Raw genomic sequence first — 24,010 nt, forward strand, 5'->3', positions numbered from 1 at the left:
GCAGCAGTAGTAGTAGCAGTAGTAGCAGTAGCATCAGTAGCGGTAGTGGTAGCAGCAGTAGTAGTAGCATCAGTAGCGGTAATGTTAGCAGCAGTAGTAGTAGCAGTAACATCAGTAGCGGTAGTGGTAGCAGCAGTCGTAGTAGCAGTAGCATCAGTCGCGGTAGTGGTAGCAGCAGTAGTAGTAGCAGTAGTAGCAGTAGCATCAGTAGCGGTAGTGGTAGCAGCAGTCGTAGTAGCATCAGTAGCGGTAATGTTAGCAGCAGTAGTAGTAGCAGTAACATCAGTAGCGGTAGTGGTAGCAGCAGTCGTAGTAGCAGTAGCATCAGTCGCGGTAGTGGTAGCAGCAGTAGTAGTAGCAGTAACATCAGTAGCGGTAGTGGTAGCAGCAGTCGTAGTAGCAGTAGCATCAGTAGCGGTAATGTTAGCAGCAGTAGTAGTAGCAGTAGCATCAGTCGCGGTAATGTTAGCAGCAGTCGTAGTAGCAGTAGCATCAGTAGCGGTAATGTTAGCAGCAGTAGTAGTAGCAGTAGCATCAGTCGCGGTAATGTTAGCAGCAGTAGTAGTAGCAGTAGCATCAGTCGCGGTAATGTTAGCAGCAGTAGTAGTAGCAGTAACATCAGTAGCGGTAGTGGTAGCAGCAGTAGTAGTAGCAGTAACATCAGTAGCGGTAGTGGTAGCAGCAGTAGTAGTAGCAGTAACATCAGTAGCGGTAGTGGTAGCAGCAGTAGTAGTAGCAGTAACATCAGTAGCGGTAGTGGTAGCAGCAGTAGTAGTAGCAGTAACATCAGTAGCGGTAGTGGTAGCAGCAGTCGTAGTAGCAGTAGCATCAGTAGCGGTAATGTTAGCAGCAGTAGTAGTAGCAGTAGCAGGAGTGGTAGCAGCAGCAGCAGTAGCAGTAGAGGTAGCGGAAGCAGCAGCAGTAGCGGTAGCAGCATTTTGAAAACGTTCCTTGGTTTCTCCCCATTGCCATGGAGATGGACTTGTTTTCAATTGCTGAGGACTGTTGTGGTGTGAAGGAAGCCTCAGGCTCGCAGGGTGGAAGCTGAAACGGTTCCTCTGAAGCTGAATCGTCACACTGTGGTTCTGTTAGCGATGAGCATCAGATTACAGGTGTTTCATAGTTTACACCACAATAATGTTCATGCAACGAGGACGGAACCAGAACATGAAGCTTTAGTTCAGGGTCCGGACTCACTAAAGACCATTACTAGGCCCACATCCAGACCTTCATCTAAGTCAACAAAACCATCTGAACCACCGGAACCAACGAAACCATCTGAACCAATGGAACTCTGAACCAACGAAACCAACAAAAACAGCAGAATTGTCTGAACCAGCAAAACCATCCGAACTGGGGGGGTGGGGGGGGGGGGGGTGGGGGGGGTGTTTTAAAAAGTAAAAAATTGAGCTCCCTCTACATTCAGTGAGCTTAAAGCAGCTCTGCCTCTCAAGTATTGAAACATCGATTCACAGGTCAGATACAATAATCTGATTCTCTGAGAAGATCAACTAGATCCACTGGACTGGGAAGAAATCTGGTCCAAGCTGAGTAGATCTACTAGACCTACTAGACTTGAGTGAGGGATCTGATCCGACTGAGACCCAGTGGACTAGTGTGAGGGATGGGCTCTCACAGTCCAGAAAGGATGTGTTTGTTCTGACAGGTGGAGTAGTGGGAGGTGTCGGGTCCTCTCTGCAGACTCTCCAGTGTGAACCCAACTTCTCTAACACCACAACATTCAATGGCTCCCAGCGGACTTCAGAGCAGAAGAGGAGAAAGCTCGTGCGGCTCAGATCCGCCAGAGTCCTTCATATGGACAAGTCGGTGTCTGTGTCGGTGGGCGTGGTCTTGGAGCTGGCGCCACCTCCTCCTCGCTCCTCAGGAATGGAGGACGATTCTCCGTTGAGGCTGGACAGAACTCCTGAAACACAGAAGGCACGAGGAGCGCCAGATGGTCAAGAACATTCTCAAAGACAAGTGAAGGAATGAGCATCAATGAGACGGAGGTGGAGAAAACAAATGCTCAGAACATTATAGCTGGCTTCTTCAACTTCTGTCCTGGAGAAATCTTAAGAAAATTAAAAACTAACAGAATACGACCTGAAGACCATTTGACACAACAATCAGAGCTGGTCTGAGTTCAGCGTTCACTACATGTGGTAATCTGGTTCGATTCCCTAACCTGGCAAAAGCCATCTTGACATGTGCAGCAACGAATTGCTTCACATGTCAATCTGGGATTTCACTCGGCAAATCCGTTCGGGGAAGGAGGGACTTGCTGTAGAACTCTTTGCGTTCATTGGACAGAAGGACACAGTGCACCGCTTAACCATGTTTAGTTTCAGCCAATCACTGCCAAGAAAAAACCTCCTGCTGATCATTTTTCTAAGAGGCAACAGAGGATTCATCCAAAACAGATTTACTGGCTGTCGGGACGTCCATTGTTTCACTAGCCATGCTAATATTATTAGCAGTTCGTCGCTTCCTGCTTCCATCAAAGCTTCATGTCCCGCCCTAAACGACGCGTGATTGGTCCGACCGAAATAAGTCCGATCCCGAGCGCATAGGCCCGAGCGGTGCAAGATGGATTCTTGTGGTGTGTGTGAACTAATACCGTGAGAATTCAGCTTGCCGGCAAGGTTAGAGATTCCAGGGAGTTTGAGGGTGTATAGTGAACTGAATAATACCCCTGCTGACCTGAGGGGGGCAGTGTGTAGTACACCTGCTGACCTGAGGGGGCAGTGTGTAGGACCCCTGCTGACCTGAGGGGGGCAGTGTGTAGTACACCTGCTGACCTGAGGGGGGCAGTGTGTAGTACACCTGCTGACCTGAGGGGGCAGTGTGTAGTACACCTGCTGACCTGAGGGGGGCAGTGTGTAGTACACCTGCTGACCTGAGGGGGGCAGTGTGTAGTACACCTGCTGACCTGAGGGGGGCAGTGTGTAGTACACCTGCTGACCTGAGGGGGCAGTGTGTAGGACCCCTGCTGACCTGAGGGGGGCAGTGTGTAGTACCCCTGCTGACCTGAGGGGGCAGTGTGTAGGACCCCTGCTGACCTGAGGGGGGCAGTGTGTAGTACCCCTGCTGACCTGAGGGGGGCAGTGTGTAGTACCCCTGCTGACCTGAGGGGGGCAGTGTGTAGTACCCCTGCTGACCTGAGGGGGGCAGTGTGTAGTACCCCTGCTGACCTGAGGGGGGCAGTGTGTAGTACCCCTGCTGACCTGAGGGGGGCAGTGTGTAGTACCCCTGCTGACCTGAGGGGGGCAGTGTGTAGTACCCCTGCTGACCTGAGGGGGCAGAACCTTCCAGGACACAGAGGCTGTGAGGCGCAGCCTGCAGGACATCATGTCTTACGTTCAGCGTCGTATACAGAGCTGTCGGAGCATGTCCGGTTCCTGCGCTGAGTCGACCTTTGACCTTTGCTCACGCACTCCTTGGGGACACCTGACCTGAAGAGGGAACAAACCGAGGAGTGAAACACCAGAGAGTTCCGTCCTGCTGCTCACACATCTTTCTTCCGTCGTGTTGGAAAGTAGAACCTTCTGCTCTGATCACAAACTCTGGCTTGTGTGTATGGCTTGTGTCCATAGTCCAAAATGGTGTCTGCCAAAAAATGTTTGACTTATAAAACTGGCACGCACTCACCTGCACAACTTTTCCCTTTATAAAACACAGTTGGCTTGGAAAGCTGTCATGCAGGTTCTCCTCATGCCCCGCCTCTGGACATGCCCACTTTCCACCATATAAGGTTAGCGGGCTGTCCTCATCCCCAACCCAGGACACACCGACTTTATGCCATATCGGATCAGTGTAAATCAGCTCCTGAATATTCTGCCTGATGATCAATGGACTTTTGCGATCAATGGTGGCAGAGAAGACACGGAGCATTTAATGGAGAGTGAAACAGAAGAGCTGGTGAAGGAGGAGGAGGAGGAGGATGAGGAGGAGGAGGGAGGAGGAGGGAGGAGGGGGAGAAGATCTGGTGGAGACAGTGGAATCCCTGAAAACAGAAGGAGGGGTGAACAGCAGCATGTGGTCAGCTGATGTTTCCTCAGTGCACTGATGTGGAGGACACTGAGGACACATCAGTCCACTGCTGCCATTCACCCTTCTCTGTCTTCAATGATTCCACTGTCTCTACCAAACATCATTTTCCTGACTCCCCCTACCCCACAAGCTCTTTTGTTTCACTCTCCATTAAAATGTCTTCTCTGCCACGATGGAGCGTCCACTGATCAGAAGCAGAATCCTCAGATTGTACTTTGCATTGACTATATTTGGTAAAAAGTGGGCATGTCCAGGCCGAGACACAAGAAGGATCCACCTGCTGTGATTTCTAAAGGGATGATTGGTTCCTGTGCCTCTTGGAAGAATCTGACTTTCTCTTGGTTTAGCTCGACCTATAGTTTGATGCTATACCGAGTGTTCTAAATGAAGCTTTGGAACATGAAAGGAACAAACCTAGAATAAAGCCGCGCGCGGCGTTAGTGCTTCACTCCCTGCTATTGCCGTCAACGTCTCACGTTCGCTAAATTGACATTAATGAAAAAGATTGGTAAAAGTAAGTTTTTTTAATTGCATTGTAAACTTTGCACACTCCTATAGGTGGCGCTGTAGCATCTGTCACAGTCATTCATACATCAATATAATCAGCATCATGTTGTGTATAATTGATCCAAATTTGAAGACAGTCGGACAAAGTGTGTGCTTCTAAGAAATGTTTATGTAATTTTCGGGGGGGTCTTTGCGCCCCTGCTGGCCAACGGTTATAAATACATCAAAATGGTGGTATAATTTTTTGCTTGTCTTCAGGCATAGAATTTTACTGCACAGTTTGGTTACTGTGGAAGAATGTTAATGTTTGAGGTGTATGGTAGGGGGCGCTATAGAGTTGAGTTGTATTAAACTTTAAAATGCATTGCATGCGGACCGTTATGACACATAACTGACTGTAATCTGAGTGTTCTAGGACAATGCCTGAGCTCGTGAGGGGCTGTCCAAATAACAGGAAATGAAGGCGTTTTTCGACGGCGTGCTGTGAAGAGACCGAGCGACGCATCAAAAAAAGCTGGCTGATTATTGAAAGTCAATGTGTCTAGATGCAGCGTGCTGAGTTTGGGCTCATTTGGATGAAAGGAAGTAAGAGTTCAGTTCATTTGAAAAATGAAAAGTGAAACGGTGGCGAATTTTATATCCAAGATGGCCGCCTTCCTGTTGGTCCCACAGATTTGAGCCAAGAGAGTTTTCTGTTTGTCCCCTCATGCTCTGTCACTGGTGTGAATTTTGTGTTCCTACGTCAAAACATGCCCACTGTGGGCCATAGGGGTCTGATTGTAGGTGGCGCTGTTGAGCCAGTGTTGATCTGTCACTGTGGAGGTATACATTTTATCGAATTTTTCGCCGGGCCGGTCGCATAGATACCAAAAAACCCCACATTCAGCTATGTTCAGGGGGTCAAAATGCATTCTCGTGGGACAAAGAATAATAATAATAATAATAACAATAATACAGAAGAAACTGAGCAAGAACAATACCCTTCGCCGTTACACTACGTGTTACGGCGATGGCTAATAAGGTCCAGAACAATAAAGGTCGAAGGACAGAGGCAGTTTATCTTTTCCATGTATGAAGGACTCTGATCAATCGATTATCATTCTGCTATATTAGGCCCGTCAGTGTGAGGATGTGATCCCAAGTTTCTATCTGAGGGAATTATTGATCAGTGAGCCATTGATCACCTCCAATAGGAGCTTTGATAAACAGGAAGCCAGAGCTAAGACATCCTGAAGATCCTGACATTCCTGATCAGAATGTCATGTAAGATTTGGCATGAGGTGAAACCAGGATGAAATGATGCTGAGAGTTTTACTTTTGATATAGAATTGACATCTGATCACATTAAGATGTTGGGGCATACACTTCAATGACCAGTACTGTCAGGATGAAGTAAAGGAACAGTTATATTAACTGTACATCAGGACCTTGTGTCATGTGTACCAAGCTTCAGAAGCTTCCAAGATGTTCTGCTGAAATGTAAACATAACATGTTCCACAGATATCAACACGCATACATTACTGTTTCAAACATCCCTGATAATGATCTCAGCTCTCGGCTGGCAGCCAACACCAAACTGTCTGATTGGGAATGAAGTCCAACATATCTGTTGAGACCCAGCCCGGAAGAACATGGACTTAAAGGTTTGCTGCATGAAGGATCAGGTAGGGGTGGGCGATATGACAAAAATGTCATATCACGATTTTTTAAAATTAATATCACGATCACGATTTTATCACGATTCTTTTTTATATTGATTTTTCTAGACTAATTTGCAAGTTTGACTATTTTTCCCCCAATGTTAAACATATAAAATGTATGAAATGTATTTAAACATATAAAACCCTAAAAGAAAAAAAAAAGACAATTTAAGCTAAAGAAACTAGCTTTAATTTAAATAGTACAGGTTTTTTTCTAATCAAAATGTGCAATGAACACAAACATAAAAAGTAATGAACAGCAATAGAGTGCACTTTTGTAGCACAAAAACTAAACACACCAAATAGATTATTAAAAAGGGTCAATAAAAATGCAAACTTAGCTGGTTGCCTCTTAAAGGGCAACAATTTAGAACAAAAACAATATCAATTTAACTTGAATATCTATAACCTGAGTGAATAATACAGCTGCTTGAGAACAATTTTTTGTTCAGAGATCTAAGCTTTTTATCTCCCTTTAAAAATGAGGTAAAAGATAATGAACAATAAAGTACACTTTTGTAACACAAAAAACTAAACATATCAAATAGCTTTTTAGCAGTTTTAATAGGATATAATTTTAGTAGTTGCGCTATATGACCACTAGAGGGCTCTGTCTCCATTGAAACACAGCCCCTCATCATCCCATTAAACCACAGACGTTCCACTAGTGATCAGACTAAAGGGTCGTTTCAGCTGTTAGCTTGATGGTTGTTCACTCAGTGTCTTTTCACATTTCTGTGATTTGTTGCATATAAAATCCCTCATGCTAGCTTGTGAACTGCGAGCGGTAGCTCGCTAGCTAGCATTAGCATCGGTGCTAGCTTCAGCGTCTCTCCCTCCAGCTTTTCGGGGTGTTTCTATGGTGGCTGATCTCTTGTAGATCCCGTACTGCTGCTGTAAACCAGCTCTGCCTGACCCAGCCTCCACCCAGCCTCCACCCAGCCTCCACCCAGCAGCAGCTCCAGTCAGAAAAGCTCCACAGCGCTCCGCTCGCTGTTAGCTGCCTTTGCGTCCCGAACGCAGCGCTGGCTGTGGCTGCGTGTTTTTTTTTTTTGTTTTCTTTTAATCATCGTTAATGTTGCTCCGCATGTATCTATCATGCATGTGGAGAACTGCACGAGAGGGAATGTTTAGTTGATATTATCTGAAGCTTTCAGGTAACATCATCACTCCAAAAAATATTATATATAGGTGAAAAAACAACGAGGAGAACGTGCCCTATAGACGGTTTAACGATCTTTCTGATTTAAGAGATCGTCCTGACGTTATAATCCTTAACGATCTTATATCGTCATATCGCACACCCCTAGGATCAGGATCCAGAGAGACACCCAAGGGATTGTCCTGAGGGTTTTTCTCCATTAAGTCCAGCAGAATCAAAGAAGTGGGTGGAGACGGACGGCAAGTCCCGGACGTCAACAGAACAGACATAGAACGGCTTTACTTTCTATTTCACACTGAACCACAAGGGGAAGCTGAATGATTTTCAAATTGTAGGAAAAGGGCTTTAAATAATCCAGATGTTTTTTTATTTTTTGTTTTTGGTTTCGACAGATGAGAAATGACATGATGAAAATACAAAGGTAAGAAAAGAACAATAGCTTTTTAACTCAAAAATAAGTTTTAGTAATAGTTCCCAGGTTTTAACAGCCATTCCCAGAAAACAAACCCATCAATACCTGATCCGTTACACATAAACGGAAAAAGGAACCGGCTCAATCAAGGGCAATGAGGATTGGGAATTGATCTGTAAAATGCAATAGAAAACTACTTGATTTGGAAAAAAAATCAAGTTTGGTTTTTACTGCAGTCCAGAAAAAAAAAAATCAATATATTGGAGCTGGTTGTTGGAGATTCTATGACAGTTTGATGCTGATCAATATCATCTCTTCTGATCAATATCATCCATTTTGATCTGTTGGGTTTGCTCTATAAAAAGTGTCCAGAAATGAGTATGTTGTAGTTGACACTTTATAAATAAAGCTGAATTGAATTAAAGTCATCAATATCATCTCTTCTGATCGCGATCACCTGCATATGTAGAGTTTCCATGTTTCTTCCACAGTGAAAACCATAAGGGTGTGTCTGACCCTGTGGGCGGGAGTTGTACAGGTCAAAGTTGGGGTCGCAACAGGAAGTGTTGTGTTTGACTCACCTGTCGAGGCTGCAGGTCCCGGGGTGACTGATGGACCTCTTCATCTGGAAGGAACCAGAACACTGTAATTGAACCTGTGTGATTCACCACCGAACCATGAAGCAATGAGTCTGAGCTCCACTGCTTTGAACTGAACAGGAATCTGCTTCCTCTCATCTTTTACCAGGAGAACCACAGACAGTCCTGCAGTAACCTGGATCCTGTGGAGGACTGACAGGGCAGGGGTCAGGGTTAGAGAGTTCAGGGTCAGGGGTCAGGGTTAGAGAGTTCAGGGTAAGGATTAAAGGGTTTAGGGTCAGTGTTCAAGATATAAGTTTCAGGATTTAAGGTATAGGGTAAGTGCTCAGGGTTCAGGGATTAGGGTCCATGTTCGGGGTTTAGGGATCAAGGTCAGGGTTTGAGTTAGGTTAAACACAAATGGAAGAAGACAAACTGAAGTGGATCACACTGATGGACTGGCAGTGAAACATCTGCAGGTTTCTGTGAGGACAGCAGGTGACACTAGATCTGCTAAGCCCTCCTGAACATGACAGTCTGATGGAGCAACAGCACATCAAAAAACCATCATCCAATCACCAACAATTCAAACACTAACAATCCAAACACCGACAAACTACCTCCCGTCCCCAGACCCCCCGTCCCCAGACCTCCCGTCCCCAGACCCCCCGTACCCAGACCCCCCGTACCCAGACCCCCCGTACCCAGACCTCCCGTCCCCAGACCCCCCGTACCCAGACCCCCCGTCCCCAGACCTCCCGTCCCCAGACTCTTCCTCCAGCTCTTCCTGGAGGATCCCAAGGCGTTCCCAGACCAGCCGAGAGACATAGTCTCTCCAGCGTGTCCTGGTCTTCCCCGGGGTCTCCTCCAGGTGGGACATGCCCGGAACACCTCCCCAGGGAGGAGTCCAGGAGGCGTCCTGAAGAGGTGCTGAGCCTCCTCAGCTGCTCCACTCCGAGCTCCGCCCTGGTGACGTAGCTCCTCCCCCTGGTGACATAGCCCCTCCCCCTGTCTCTAAGGGAGTCCAGCCCCCCTACGGAGGAAGCTCATTTCAGCCGCTTGTGTCCGGGATCTGGTCCTTTCGGTCCTGACCCAAAGCTCAGGACCAGAGGTGAGGGTGGGAACGTAGACGGACCGGTAAATCCAGAGCTTCTCCTTTTGGCTCCTTCTTCACCACGACGGACCGAAACGACTGATCTCTGCAGCCGCTGCACCGATCCGCCTGTCAGTCTCCCCTCCACCCTTCCTCCACCCTCCTGTCAGTCTCTCCTCCACCCTTCCTCCACCCTCCTGTCAGTCTCTCCTCCACCCTTCCTCCACCCTCCTGTCAGTCTCTCCTCCACCCTTCCTCCACCCTCCTGTCAGTCTCTCCTCCATCCTTCCTCCACCCTCCTGTCAGTCTCTCCTCCACCCTTCTGTCAGTCTCTCCTCCATCCTTCCTCCACCCTCCTGTCAGTCTCTCCTCCATCCTTCCTCCACCCTCCTGTCAGTCTCTCCTCCACCCTTCCTCCACCCTCCTGTCAGTCTTTCCTCCATCCTTCCTCCACCCTCCTGTCAGTCTCTCCTCCACCCTTCTGTCAGTCTCTCCTCCATCCTTCCTCCACCCTCCTGTCAGTCTCTCCTCCATCCTTCCTCCACCCTCCTGTCAGTCTCTCCTCCACCCTTCCTCCACCCTCCTGTCAGTCTCTCCTCCACCCTTCCTCCACCCTCCTGTCAGTCTCTCCTCCACCCTTCCTCCACCCTCCTGTCAGTCTCTCCTCCATCCTTCCTCCACCCTCCTGTCAGTCTCTCCTCCATCCTTCCTCCACCCTCCTGTCAGTCTCTCCTCCACCCTCCTGTCAGTCTCTCCTCCACCCTTCCTCCACCCTCCTGTCAGTCTCTCCTCCACCCTTCCTCCACCCTCCTGTCAGTCTCTCCTCCACCCTTCCTCCACCCTCCTGTCAGTCTCTCCTCCATCCTTCCTCCACCCTCCTGTCAGTCTCTCCTCCACCCTTCTGTCAGTCTCTCCTCCATCCTTCCTCCACCCTCCTGTCAGTCTCTCCTCCATCCTTCCTCCACCCTCCTGTCAGTCTCTCCTCCACCCTTCTGTCAGTCTCTCCTCCATCCTTCCTCCACCCTCCTGTCAGTCTCTCCTCCACCCTCCTGTCAGTCTCTCCTCCACCCTTCCTCCACCCTCCTGTCAGTCTCACCTCCACCCTTCCTCCACCCTCCTGTCAGTCTCTCCTCCATCCTTCCTCCACCCTCCTGTCAGTCTCTCCTCCACCCTTCTGTCAGTCTCTCCTCCATCCTTCCTCCACCGTCCTGTCAGTCTCTCCTCCACCCTTCCTCCACCGTCCTGACAGTCTCTCCTCCACCCTTCCTCCACCCTCCTGTCAGTATCTCCTCCACCCTTCCTCCACCCTCCTGTCAGTCTCTCCTCCACCCTTCCTCCACCCTCCTGTCAGTCTCTCCTCCACCCTTCCTCCACCCTCCTGTCAGTCTCTCCTCCATCCTTCCTCCACCCTCCTGTCAGTCTCCCCTCCACCCTTCCTCCACCGTCCTGTCAGTCTCCCCTCCACCCTTCCTCCACCGTCCTGTCAGTCTCTCCTCCACCCTTCCTCCACCGTCCTGTCAGTCTCTCCTCCACCCTTCCTCCACCGTCCTGTCAGTCTCTCCTCCACCCTTCCTCCACCCTCCTGTCAGTCTCGCCTCCACCCTTCCTCCACCCTCCTGTCAGTCTCTCCTCCACCCTCCTGTCAGTCTCTCCTCCACCCTTCCTCCACCCTCCTGTCAGTCTCTCCTCCACCCTTCCTCCACCCTCCTGTCAGTCTCTCCTCCACCCTTCCTCCACCCTCCTGTCAGTCTCTCCTCCATCCTTCCTCCACCCTCCTGTCAGTCTCTCCTCCACCCTTCTGTCAGTCTCTCCTCCATCCTTCCTCCACCCTCCTGTCAGTCTCTCCTCCATCCTTCCTCCACCCTCCTGTCAGTCTCTCCTCCACCCTTCTGTCAGTCTCTCCTCCATCCTTCCTCCACCCTCCTGTCAGTCTCTCCTCCACCCTCCTGTCAGTCTCTCCTCCACCCTTCCTCCACCCTCCTGTCAGTCTCACCTCCACCCTTCCTCCACCCTCCTGTCAGTCTCTCCTCCATCCTTCCTCCACCCTCCTGTCAGTCTCTCCTCCACCCTTCTGTCAGTCTCTCCTCCATCCTTCCTCCACCGTCCTGTCAGTCTCTCCTCCACCCTTCCTCCACCCTCCTGTCAGTATCTCCTCCACCCTTCCTCCACCCTCCTGTCAGTCTCTCCTCCACCCTTCCTCCACCCTCCTGTCAGTCTCTCCTCCATCCTTCCTCCACCCTCCTGTCAGTCTCCCCTCCACCCTTCCTCCACCGTCCTGTCAGTCTCCCCTCCACCCTTCCTCCACCGTCCTGTCAGTCTCTCCTCCACCCTTCCTCCACCCTCCTGTCAGTCTCTCCTCCACCCTTCCTCCACCGTCCTGACAGTCTCTCCTCCACCCTTCCTCCACCCTCCTGTCAGTATCTCCTCCACCCTTCCTCCACCCTCCTGTCAGTCTCTCCTCCACCCTTCCTCCACCCTCCTGTCAGTCTCTCCTCCACCCTTCCTCCACCCTCCTGTCAGTCTCTCCTCCATCCTTCCTCCACCCTCCTGTCAGTCTCCCCTCCACCCTTCCTCCACCGTCCTGTCAGTCTCCCCTCCACCCTTCCTCCACCGTCCTGTCAGTCTCCCCTCCACCCTTCCTCCACCGTCCTGTCAGTCTCTCCTCCATCCTTCCTCCACCCTCCTGTCAGTCTCTCCTCCATCCTTCCTCCACCCTCCTGTCAGTCTCCCCTCCACCCTTCCTCCACCGTCCTGTCAGTCTCTCCTCCACCCTTCCTCCACCGTCCTGTCAGTCTCTCCTCCACCCTTCCTCCACCGTCCTGTCAGTCTCTCCTCCACCCTTCCTCCACCCTCCTGTCAGTCTCTCCTCCACCCTTCCTCCACCCTCCTGTCAGTCTCGCCTCCACCCTTCCTCCACCCTCCTGTCAGTCTCTCCTCCACCCTTCCTCCACCCTCCTGTCAGTCTCTCCTCCACCCTTCCTCCACCCTCCTGTCAGTCTCGCCTCCACCCTTCCTCCACCCTCCTGTCAGTCTCGCCTCCACCCTTCCTCCACCCTCCTGTCAGTCTCTCCTCCACCCTTCCTCCACCCTCCTGTCAGTCTCTCCTCCACCCTTCCTCCACCCTCCTGTCAGTCTCGCCTCCACCCTTCCTCCACCCTCCTGTCAGTCTCTCCTCCACCCTTCCTCCACCTTCCTGTCAGTCTTTCCTCCACCCTTCCTCCACCCTCCTGTCAGTCTCTCCTCCACCCGCCCCCCACTGTGAACAAGACCCCAAGATACTGAAACTCCTCCACCTGGACCAGAGTCTCTCCACCAACCTGGAGAGGACAGACCACCTTCTTCTGGTCCAGGACCAGGTCCAGGACCAGGACCTTGGATTTGGAGGTGCTGATCCTCATCCCTGTCACTTCAAACTCAGCTACAAACCGCCCCAGTGCATGATGGTCCAGGTTCCATGGAGCCAACAGGAGAACATCATCTGCAAAAAGCAGAGACGAAACCCTGTGGTCCCCAAACTGGCCCCCCTCCAGCTCCTGGTCCCTGAACCGGACCCCCTCCAGCTTCTGGTCCCTGAACCGGACCCCCTCCAGCTTCTGGTCCCTGAACCGGCCCCCCTCCAGCTCCTGGTCCCTCAACCGGACCTCCTCCAGCTCCTGGTCCCTCAACCGGACCTCCTCCAGCTTCTGGTCCCTCAACCGGACCCCCTCCAGATTCTGGTCCCTGAACTGGACGCCATCTGGCCCCTGGTCCCTGAACCGGACCCCCTCCAGATTCTGGCTGCACCTAGAACTTCTGTCCATAAAGATTTCGAACAGAACCGGTACCAAAGTTCAGCCCTGCTGGAGTCCAACATGAACCAGGACCAGGTCTGACTTACTGCCTTCAATGTGGACCAGACTTCTACTCTGGTCCTCCACAGACCGGACGGCCCTGAACAAGGGGCCCCGGACCACGAGGGATGCAGTCGAATGCCTTCTCCAAATCCACAAAACCCTCTAGCACCCTATGGGTTTGGTTTGTTGGTGTTTCCATCCAAACAACAACAATTCAAATACCAACAGCAGTCAGTCAGGCTGTGGTTGTGAAGGACAGTCGGCTGTCCTGGAATGAGACAGAAAAAGTGAGTTCACCCGTTCAGGAGGTCGCAGTTCAGGGGTCAGACTGTGGTTGGCCAGGGTCATACACTCCTCCAGAGTCCTGATGAAGGTGGAGCAGGTGGCACTGAGCAGCGAGGCCTGAGGAGAGATTCAGAATGCCCTGCAGGTTTAGTTCATCCCATTTCTTACTCAGCAAACATAATGGTGGATCAGGGAACTGGATCAGGATGTGGTGCACACCTCAGATTTGGGCGGGGCGTCTGCGTCAGCCGAGTGCTGTGATTGAATGGTGTGGACCTGCTGGACCAGGAGGTCACAGTACAGACGGAGCTCAGACATCTTGGTCTTCAGACAGTCTGGACCTGGAGACACAAACAGAGACCAATTCAACATGCCGGCCTGCAGACCACCATGCGCCAGGGCCTGCAGACCGCGACAGGTCACGGTTCCGCAGACCGCCGCAGGTCACAGCCCGTCCTTTATTGAAGACACACCATCTGAATGAACGTTCAGAGTTGATCATCAAGTGTCAGGCTGATTGTTCAGAGTTGATCAGGCCTCAGAATGATTGAGTAGTTCTCCCGGCTCGTCAGCAGTGAGTCGTCTCCACACCTTTGCTGTTCTTGTGAGCGTCCAGTGTCCCGGCCTTGGATGATCCTAACGCCACCAGCCAGCGCTGCCGCTCCGCGGCGTTCACCGCCCGGACGTAGAAGTGCTGCTCCCCGGGGATGATCAGCTCCAGACGAGTCAGGTCGCTGGGATGAACTGAAAAGTCAAGCAGCAGCAGCGTGACTCCTCTGAGGACAAGAGCAGGAAGTGTTGGCGCTCAACGGGGGGGGTTCTGACCTTTGATATCGCACACCGACATCTTGATGGATCCCTTGCTTCCTTTGCCAACATCATCCTCGCTATCGTAGTACGAGATGACTCCATTCTCCAACACAAACCAGCGAGGCTGCCAGCCTGGAGCCAACATGAGAATCAGAGCGAGAGAGGAGAAAGCAGCAGACACGTCAGACACGTCAGAGCAGGGCTGCACAATCAATCGAATTTGAAAGGACCCCCAGTGTAAAGGACGCCCCCTCAGGAAACACTGGAGCTAAACATGGGCGGCTGTGGATCAGTGGGGAGAGCAGTCATCTGATAATTGGGAGGTTGTTAGTTCGATTCCCGTCTCCCCCTGTCTGCATGTCGAAGTGTCCTTGGGAAAGACACTGAACCCTAAATTGCCCCCAGTGAACGGACTGAGCACCTTGGATGGCAGCTGCCTTTACTGGTGTTTGAATGTGTGTGTGAATAGGTGAATGTATTAATGCAGTGTAAAGCGCTTTGGGCTCTGTCAGTGCAGGATAAATATGCTATATAAGTGTAGTCCGAATCTGAATAAAATCAGAGTCCATGAATCTGGTGTGCGGGGTGCCACAAGACTCCATCCTGGGCCCTATTTTATTTTTATTGTATCTGCTCCCCCTGGGTAAGATCATCCAAAGGTTCAAGGGTGTTTCTTACCACTTGTATGCCAACGACATCCAGCTCTACTGTTCTTTTAAGCCGGATGAGTTAAAGAAGCTGGACTCCTTTTTCCATCGCTTGGCAGAAAAAACAATGGCTCAGTGAAAACTCTCTTCAGCTAAATGCAGACAAAATTGAAACACTCATCATTGCCCCTGATGCCTCAATTCCAGGGATCAAACAGGAACTTGGTGACTTAGGACAGTCCGCGAATTTGTGCCTTAGAAATTTGGGTGTCTTCTAAGACTGAACGATATATCGTTATCATATCGATATCGGGATATGAACATTCAGGACATTAGTTTCTCAAAATCAACGATATCAAGATTTCCTCTGCTTGCCCTGCGTGTAAGCTCGCCCATGCACAGGTCAGGCCAGCCAACCACAAACCTCGTTTACTGGTTGACAGCTGATGGCAGCCAATGAGAAACATCAGAGGGAGGCAGGAGGGAGACGGAGACGCACACTCACATGTGCTACAGGCGGCGGAGAGGAAGCACAACAACAACATGAGAGCTGAAGAGAGGGCGGAGCACACATGCAAGCACAAATTGATAAAGTACAACACACACACGCACACACACTCTCACACATGCCTACCTCTGTTCTGTAAGTAATATAGTTTCTGCACACAGTTATGTTGTCTTTTAAAGACCAAAAGAGCGTTGTTCCAGCAGTTGCAGCAAATTTTATTTGTTATTTATTGTTAAATATTAGATTTTTACTTCATTTTTTCGTGAATTTATGTTAATGTTGATGACTGGCAGTGAGTTCTCGTAAATAAAACTGCATTTTTTACATCCTTTTGTATTATGATGTTTTCATTTTTCTGAAAAATGCTTAACTTTCACTGAATCCATTGTAATATATCATACCGATATCGAGATATCTGGCATGAATATAGAGATATGAAATTTTGCCCATATCGTTCAGCCCTAGTGTCTTCTAGGGCTGGACGATTATAGCAAAAATAATAATCACGATTATGTTGATAGATATTGAAATCATGATTAATAACGATTATTCATAATTCCAAAACTTGAGTATTTATTAAACTACAACTTGAAAGAACAATCAAAAATAAACTTATAAAAAATTAATATCTTAAATAATATCAATAAAACAAATAAAAATAAATACCCAATCTGCATGCATTTCTATAAAACTTGCAAAAATAGCAATATGCAAAATACACTAATAACTCAGTCAAAAACACAACCTGAAAATATTCTTTGAACTCTCTCAAAAACTTTTTTAAAGAACAAAAGAGGGGTTGGCTGCATAGTTAAACACTCCCTGTAGTTAACTTCCTACAGGTTTTTGGCGAGGAAGACGAGTCTGTTCACCTGGTCTGGCTTCAGCGACTAACGAAGGCAGGTGACAACATTTCCACCTGTGCTGAAAACCCGCCTGATGCAGCACTTGTGGCAGGATGCTGGATGTCTGACGACTTGAAGCCAAAATGCTTCCAGATGACTGAAGTAGTCCTGCCTTTGTCAACTAAAGGCTCCTTTTCTGCCATGTTTGTGAACCTTCCTTCACGTGCTGCTGATAGAGCCCTGGCTGCTGCTGCTGCACAAGGTGCATTCATGGTACTTTGGCAGCGTAGGAAATTACATACACGCCGCGCCGCGCGGCTAATTAATCGTTTTTTCTCCCATTATAAAATTTTTATAATCGTGAGTAACCAAAATCGAAATCAAGATTAAAATTCAATTAATCGTCCAGCCTTAGTGTCTTCTTCGATAAAGACATGTCTCTAGTGCAGCACTGTAAGCAGCTGACAAGAAACTGTTTCTTCCAACTCAGAAATATCTCTAAACTTAGGAAAACGGTATCATGCAATGACCTAGAGCTCATCATCCATGCCTTTGTTTCTTCACGCTTATACTACTGTAACAGCCTGTTCTCATGCTTGAACAAGAAGGAGCTTTCGAAACTGCAACTTGTACAAAACTCTGCAGCGAGAATACTGACCCACACAAACAGGTGGACTCGCATATCCCCCGTTTTAAAGGAGCTTCACTGGCTACCAGTTTCTTACAGAGTTCATTTTAAGATTTTGGTTTTAACTAGGGCTGAACGATATGGGCAAAATTTCATATCTCGATATCCATGCCAGATATCTCCATAGATACGATTTATTATAATGGATTCAGTGAAAGTTAAGCATTTTTCAGAAAAATAAAAACATCATAATACAAAAGGATGTAAAAAAAAAATGCAGTTTTATTTATGAGAACTCACTGCCACGACCACCAAACTCGTTTGTGCAGATTCTGCAGCCGCCCTCTGCCATCAGCTGTCAACCAGTAAACAAGGTTTGTGGTTGGCTGGCCATGGGCGAGCTGACAAGCAGGGCAAGCAGGGGAAATCTTGATATCGTTGATTTTGAGAAACTAATGTCCTGAATGTTCATATCCCGATATCGATATGATAACGATATATCGTTCAGCCCTAGTTTTAACCTTCCGGGCCTTGCATGGCCAAGCGCCTTCTTACATCTGTGACCTGCTCCGGCCTTACTCCCCTGTGAGGGTTTTAAGGTCTGCAGACCAGAATCTTTTAAAGGTGCTGTGTACCCGGTTTACGACCAGAGGAGCCCGATCGTTCCAGGCCGTTGCTCCTAGGCTCTGGAATGATCTCCCGCTCTCTCTCCGCTCAGTTGCGTCTATTGACACTTTTAAAACACAACTTAAAACGTTTCTGTTTGTTGAAGCATTCGCTTAGTTTTTCGGGCCCGTTATGATCTCCTTTTAATGTTGACTATTTATTTGTTGTCTATTATATTGTTGTCTTATATATGTTGTGAAGCACTTTGTGGCTCTTTGCCTGTGAAAGGTGCTATATAAATAGAAACTACTTACTTAGTCCACTTTAACATTTACCATGGTGTAATGTGACCCCGCCCTCTGGTCCTATCAGGATTTTAACCTGGAGTAATGTGACCCCGCCCTCTGGTCCTATCAGGACTTTAAACTGGAGTAATGTGACCCCGCCCTCTGGTCCTATCAGGACTTTAACCTGGAGTAATGTGACCCCGCCCTCTGGTCCTATCAGGACTTTAACCTGGAGTAATGTGGCCCCGCCCCCTGGTCCTATCAGGGCTTTAACCTGGAGTAATGTGGCCCCGCCCCCTGGTCCTATCAGGGCTTTAAACTGGAGTAATGTGACCCCGCCCTCTGGTCCTATCAGGACTTTAACCTGGAGTAATGTGGCCCCGCCCCCTGGTCCTATCAGGGCTTTAACCTGGAGTAATGTGGCCCCGCCCCCTGGTCCTATCAGGGCTTTAACCTGGAGTAATGTGGCCCCGCCCACTGGTCCTATCAGGACTTTAACCTGGAGTAATGTGGCCCCGCCCCCTGGTCCTATCAGGGCTTTAACCTGGAGTAATGTGGCCCCGCCCACTGGTCCTATCAGGACTTTAACCTGGAGTAATGTGGCCCCGCCCACTGGTCCTATCAGGGCTTTAAACTGGAGTAATGTGGCCCCGCCCCCTGGTCCTATCAGGACTTTAACCTGGAGTAATGTGGCCCCGCCCCCTGGTCCTATCAGGGCTTTAAACTGGAGTAATGTGGCCCCGCCCCCTGGTCCTATCAGGGCTTTAAACTGGAGTAATGTGGCCCCGCCCCCTGGTCCTATCAGGGCTTTAAACTGGAGTAATGTGGCCCCGCCCCCTGGTCCTTGTCAGCATGGCTGCTGAGTTTTGGAATAACTGGAGATTTGAAATACTCTTTTTGGAAATGCCAGACAGCCAAGCATTACAGTTCGAGTCCCAGTTTATGTGTTGACCTACCTGTGTGGAGATTCTACAAAACATCACCAAAAAGCAGAATTGCCCAAAGCTTCAGTTTTTAATCTAGTTAGATCAAGTTAATTCAGCAAGATGTGGGGGGTGGTTCTTTGGTCATATTCAGTCGAAGCAGCGTTCAGGAAAGGAAATGCGTTTAAATATGAACGACAGAAAATAGGCCGACTGTGAAGATCGTGAAAAATGCAGACAGTGACGCTTTGAGAAGCTTCAGGGCGGCTGTTGAATGTTACGCTGACATACAGGATGTGTACAGGCCCATGCAGCCCAATGTGAAGGGGCGGTTTGAGCATTTTCTTCAGGAGTTTTCAGCCAGGGGAAACAGAGCACCCTTTTCTGAGTTCTGTAAGAGCAGCATGAAAGTGCAAAGTGCAAAATGAGCACAAAACAGAAACACAAAGACAAACAAAGAGCAGCAGGAACCACAAAACAGCCAAATCTTAACTATAAAAAACAAACAAGATGAGCAAAATGAGCAGTGTGTGTGTGTGTGTGTGTGTGTGTGTGTGTGTGTGTGTGTGTGTGTGTGTGTGTGTGTGTCAGCCAGCTGGATCTCGACAGGCTGGGGCACATTCATTAGGATTAGCATGAAGGGTTGTTGAAGTCAACAGTAAGTTCGGCGCCTCGACATGACCAGACATTAAACAGACTGACAGACTGACAGGTTAGCAGACTGACGGGTTAGCAGACTGACAGGTTAGCAGACTGACGGGTTAGCAGACTGACAGGTTAGCAGACTGACGGGTTAGCAGACTGACAGGTTAGCAGACTGACGGGTTAGCAGACTGACGGGTTAGCAGACTGACGGGTTAGCAGACTGACAGGTTAGCAGACTGACAGGTTAGCAGACTGACGGGTTAGCAGACTGACGGGTTAGCAGACTGACGGGTTAGCAGACTGACGGGTTAGCAGACTGACAGGTTAGCAGACTGACGGGTTAGCAGACTGACAGGTTAGCAGACTGACGGGTTAGCAGACTGATAGGTTAGCAGACTGACGGGTTAGCAGACGTCTCACCTGTCATGTAATTCGTCCATTTGTAGAGCATTCCCTCCATCTGTTTGAACTGACATCGGCTAGTGGCTAACCCGTTAGCTTCGCTCCGTCTCCGGTTCAAGAAGAAACGCTCGCTGGGAGCTTCCCGGCTTCTTCGCTCTCACGGCAGCTGACGGAAATGCGGAGCGACATGACGGCGTTGGAACTGTCGGCGAAGTTTAACGGCGGCTATCAGTCAGCTGGTGAGGAAAACTGTCAACATAACGACTGGTGCGCTACGGAAGCCCGCAAGGGCAAAATCAAACTGCCTTTTGCTCCGCCTCCGCTTCTTCTTCTTCTTCTTCTATGATGTTTAACGGCAGCTTGCATCCCATTGGTTGTGTTACCGCCATCTCCTGGTCGTTATACTTCTATCTTATTCTACTCACTTTTTTCTCATCAGTGCGTTTCTTTTAGGGAGATCAGATGTTCTCCACCTCTCCCCCAATAAAGTATTTCTTTCACCCCTCCTCCTTCCATTCCTTCTCTCCTTCATCCTACCATCATTTCCCTCTTTCTTGGCCATATTTCCTGCAGTTCACTAAAACATGTTGAACTGTTTCTGGCTCTACATTCACCACAGAGTCCTGCTGGATGTTTCCACCTCAGATGTTTTGAGCTGTATAGATCAGTACGTCCAGTTCTTAGTCTGGCTCCTCCCATCCTCCTACTGTCCACTTCCTGGTGGATCCTGTACAGCTGTCTTCCTCTTCCTCTTGTCTTTTTGTCCCAATGTAGCTGCCACTTTTTATTTATTTCCTTCCACACCATGGGTTTTCCCTCTGATCTGGACAGCCTGATGGGTGCATCAATCTGTTCTTTCCTCAGAGCTACCTTATCTGCTCTTTCCTTCCCTCCAACCCCCACATGAGCTGGAGCCCACATCAGGGCCATCTCCATCCCTTGTCCCTTCATTTCTGTGTTCCAGCGTTACTTTCTGGAGTAAGTCTGGTCTACTGCAGGATCTACTGACCGGATGCTCTTTAGTACTGAGTCACTGCAGATGATGACTTTGTTTGTCTTCCTCTCTCTGATCCACTTCAGTGCCATCCAAATTGCGTCCATCTCCAGTGCGGTGGTATTGCACCACTGCGCTGTAACTGCATGGGAACAAATGGCATTGTTCCTTTGGTCTCTGAGGGTCTCTGTATGCCAGCATGAAGAGATCCTGACAAGATAATATCCTTGTTTCCCCATCCAATGAGTTCCCAACACATAGTATGTAATAAAACCTGAGGTTGCAGAATTCCAGTTTAATATTCTTTATTAGTTACATTTCACTGTTGGATACATTAATATTAAAACTGAGGCGTTAATGATGTAAATCCTGTGACGAGCTTTGAAAATTTGGATAATTTATTATTCAATTGAAACTTTAAGAATAAAATAATAGGAACGATAACGTCATATTTTTTGGAAGTGTGTGGAGTCAGTCACTGTCCAGGGAGATTATCGTGTCCCCAAAATGATCACATTTTGTGCTATTATTTTGAAAAATAAATGTTTTTTTTAATTTATTTCATTTTGCTCGATAAATGTTTAATTCATAAATATTTTCTCTTTTAAACAAACTAAAATAAAACCATCAATCATTTTTTGGACTATTTGCTGAAACTTTGAAATTAGTGGCGAGTAAGTCAGCAGGTAAATTGCCGACACCAATAGGAAACTGAAGCGTCCAGCTTTTATCTGATTTGTTCTTTTTTGCAGTTGGTAGAAAGTTTATCTTCAGTAGGAAGGCTTACTGTGTTTGTTCTGTGAATCTGTCTGACAGAGGGGGAAGCCGAACGGGTCAGTCCAGTTGCAAACGGAGCATCTGAGCAGCTGCAGCTCGCTTCTCTGACTCCTTTCAGTTAGAAGATGGAAGGATAAGTTGATGAGCAGTGAGTTGAGGGTTCAGCCTGGCTCCACAGGGGGGCAGTACTGCATTACCTGACGGCTTGTCGTGGTCTGAGGCCACAGCGCTGGTCCAGGTCACCTCAGCAGGACCTGAAGCTGGTGGAGAGGAAGGCAGAGCATCGTGATGAACAGGGACATTCAGAGAAATAAACCATTTCAGTTTTCATCCATCTTCTGTTCCACTTCATCTACATGTCATGTGAGACAGGAAGGGATGAAACCCTGTTCTGGATCGACCCCAGGCTGCTCTGAAACCAGGAGGGTCCTGAACTACTTCCAGGCCTCCACAAGCTGGACATATCAGGTAGACTTCAAACTGGAGGAGAGGCTGAACAGGGTTCTGATCAGATCAAACAAGGCAATGACTCCTGATCAGACTAGACAGGGTCCTGATTCCTGATCAGACAGGAAAGGGTCCTGATTCCTGATCAGACTAGACAGGGTCCTGATTCCTGATCAGACAGGAAAGGGTCCTGATTCCTGATCAGACTAGACAGGGTCCTGATTCCTGATCAGACAGGAAAGGGTCCTGTCAACCTCATCTTTCGTGAGCTCTGCTTGATCTTTGAAAACTTCAAATTGATCAGAGGGTCTGGTGCTTGGAGCCCCGATGTGAGGAGGAATGTGAAGTGCGCCTGGAGCCCTGAAGTGTGTGTTGGGGGGGAGGCGGGCATGTACCTGGAGTTCCTGTCCATTGAAGACGAGGGAGACGTCCACACAGTGGGATTTGTGCTGAGGGGCTTCTGCTGGGGGGGTTCTGCTTCACACTGGTCTCCTGGAAAATGAAGACCAGCCAGTAACGTCTCCCAGCAGCTGGAGGTCTAAAGGACAGATGAACCGCTACACGCAGTCAGTCCAGGGGGGGACAGCTTTAACTGACGTGAACCATGAGGTGGTTCCTTCTGACCTGATGGATTTTCAGGAGGAACATGCAGCTGTTTTCTGCTTGAAGCTCTGTCTCGTGCCTAAAATAATGTAGAGATGATATTTGGGCTTCAAGGTTCCTGTTCACGGTCTGGTTCTCCCTCTGGAGGGCTCAGACCTGGAGAAGCTCCCCCACCCTTCATGTGCTCCATGGACACCATGACCCCGAAGGCTGGATTGACTCCTGTTATGCCAGCTGAAGACACTCTGACCTGTGGACCGCCGCTCATTTGCACACCATTTTACACCAGCTGCGTAGCATCTGGGTGGTGTCGGGGTGGCATGGTGTCCTCTGCAGCTATTCTTTGCCATTCCCCACCGGATGCTTCAGCTGCAGCGTCTCAGTGGAGGAAGCGACTCCCCGCCAGATTAAAAGAAGGAGCAGTAACTGCATTATCTGGCCAGATTTCCCTCGCTGCGAGAAGCTCTTCACAGAAAACATCCACAAAACAGCATAATGGTAGAAAGCATGGCATTTCTTCACTTCTGGAATAAAAAGCTTGTTGTTCATGGTTGGAAAAAAAAACACTTCTGTCAAACAGCAACAGTTGGGAGGAGAAAGGTGTGCCAGTACGGCCGGAAGAAGGGTTTTATTTCATCCGGTTTTTCATGGCGTCTTTCTTCCTGAAGTCCTTTGTCGTTTGCTGCGGCGAATGGTGGAAACAGCCTGGCTGACGATCATCTGGAAGTTGCGGTCATGTCGCTGTTATTAAACTGCATCCAGTGGAAACACAGCCCTTATTTACAGTGGGGCTAATGCAAACGGCTAATGCTAATGGATAATGCTGCGTAATGCAATGCGCCCCTTCAGGTGTCAACAAAACGCAGAGACACAGTGACAGGAGTTTTAGCCTTAATCACTCTTTATTGCATTAGAACATACATTTCTCATATATTTATATATATATATATATCTATTTATACATATGTATATGTATTATAAATGTGAATTTGTACACTACAATCTTTTATTTTGACATGTTAGAAAATACTCGTAATGCTCCAAAACCATAATCACTAAAAACATTTACCAAACAATGATTGTTACACTTCCTCAGTTTTATTTTGGTCAGAAGAAGTAGATGTTGGAGATGAAGCTGGGGGGGCGTCTGCTGCTGCTGCTGCTGCTCATGAGCACCAGAAGAGTGAGAGAACCAGACCGTTCTCTGTGTTCCTGCCTCTTTCTGCAGGCATTTCATCACCTGGAGCGTGGAGCCAGCGGCCTCCAC

At 48.9% G+C, this 24,010-nt stretch overlaps 1 protein-coding gene across 2 annotated transcripts; it reads right to left on the bottom strand.

Moving 5' to 3' along the window:
- Positions 1 to 821: 821 nt before the first annotated feature.
- plekha3 (pleckstrin homology domain containing, family A (phosphoinositide binding specific) member 3) lies at positions 822 to 20,194 on the bottom strand. 2 transcript variants are annotated; one of them, XM_030106754.1, is made up of 9 exons: positions 19,941 to 20,194; positions 14,447 to 14,563; positions 14,213 to 14,365; positions 13,841 to 13,962; positions 13,634 to 13,738; positions 8,414 to 8,457; positions 8,290 to 8,349; positions 3,358 to 3,452; positions 822 to 1,924 (listed from the first exon to the last, which is right to left on the bottom strand). In XM_030106754.1, the coding sequence occupies exons 1-9, from the start codon at positions 19,978 to 19,980 to the stop codon at positions 1,812 to 1,814; spliced, it is 849 nt and encodes a 282-aa protein (XP_029962614.1). In that variant the 5' UTR covers positions 19,981 to 20,194; the 3' UTR covers positions 822 to 1,811. The 2 variants fall into 2 exon arrangements, with proteins under 2 accessions (XP_029962614.1, XP_029962615.1); XM_030106755.1 differs by lacking the exon at positions 8,290 to 8,349.
- Between the last annotated feature and the right edge of the window lie 3,816 nt (positions 20,195 to 24,010).

Source organism: Salarias fasciatus, chromosome 13, assembly GCF_902148845.1.
Source record: "Salarias fasciatus chromosome 13, fSalaFa1.1, whole genome shotgun sequence".
Taxonomy (NCBI): Eukaryota; Metazoa; Chordata; class Actinopteri; order Blenniiformes; family Blenniidae; genus Salarias; species Salarias fasciatus.

What these genes read in the sequence shown, in the direction of transcription:
- plekha3 (XM_030106754.1), bottom strand. Translation starts at nt 19,980, where the DNA reads ATGGAGGGAATGCTCTACAAATGGACGAATTACATGACAG. An exon ending in ATGGACGAATTACATGACAG is followed by an intron (nt 14,564 to 19,940) that starts GTGAGACGTCTG and finishes TGTTGGCTCCAG; the next exon opens with GCTGGCAGCCTCGCTGGTTT. An exon ending in TGGAAACTCTACATATGCAG is followed by an intron (nt 3,453 to 8,289) that starts GTGATCGCGATC and finishes TTCCCTCTTCAG; the next exon opens with GTCAGGTGTCCCCAAGGAGT.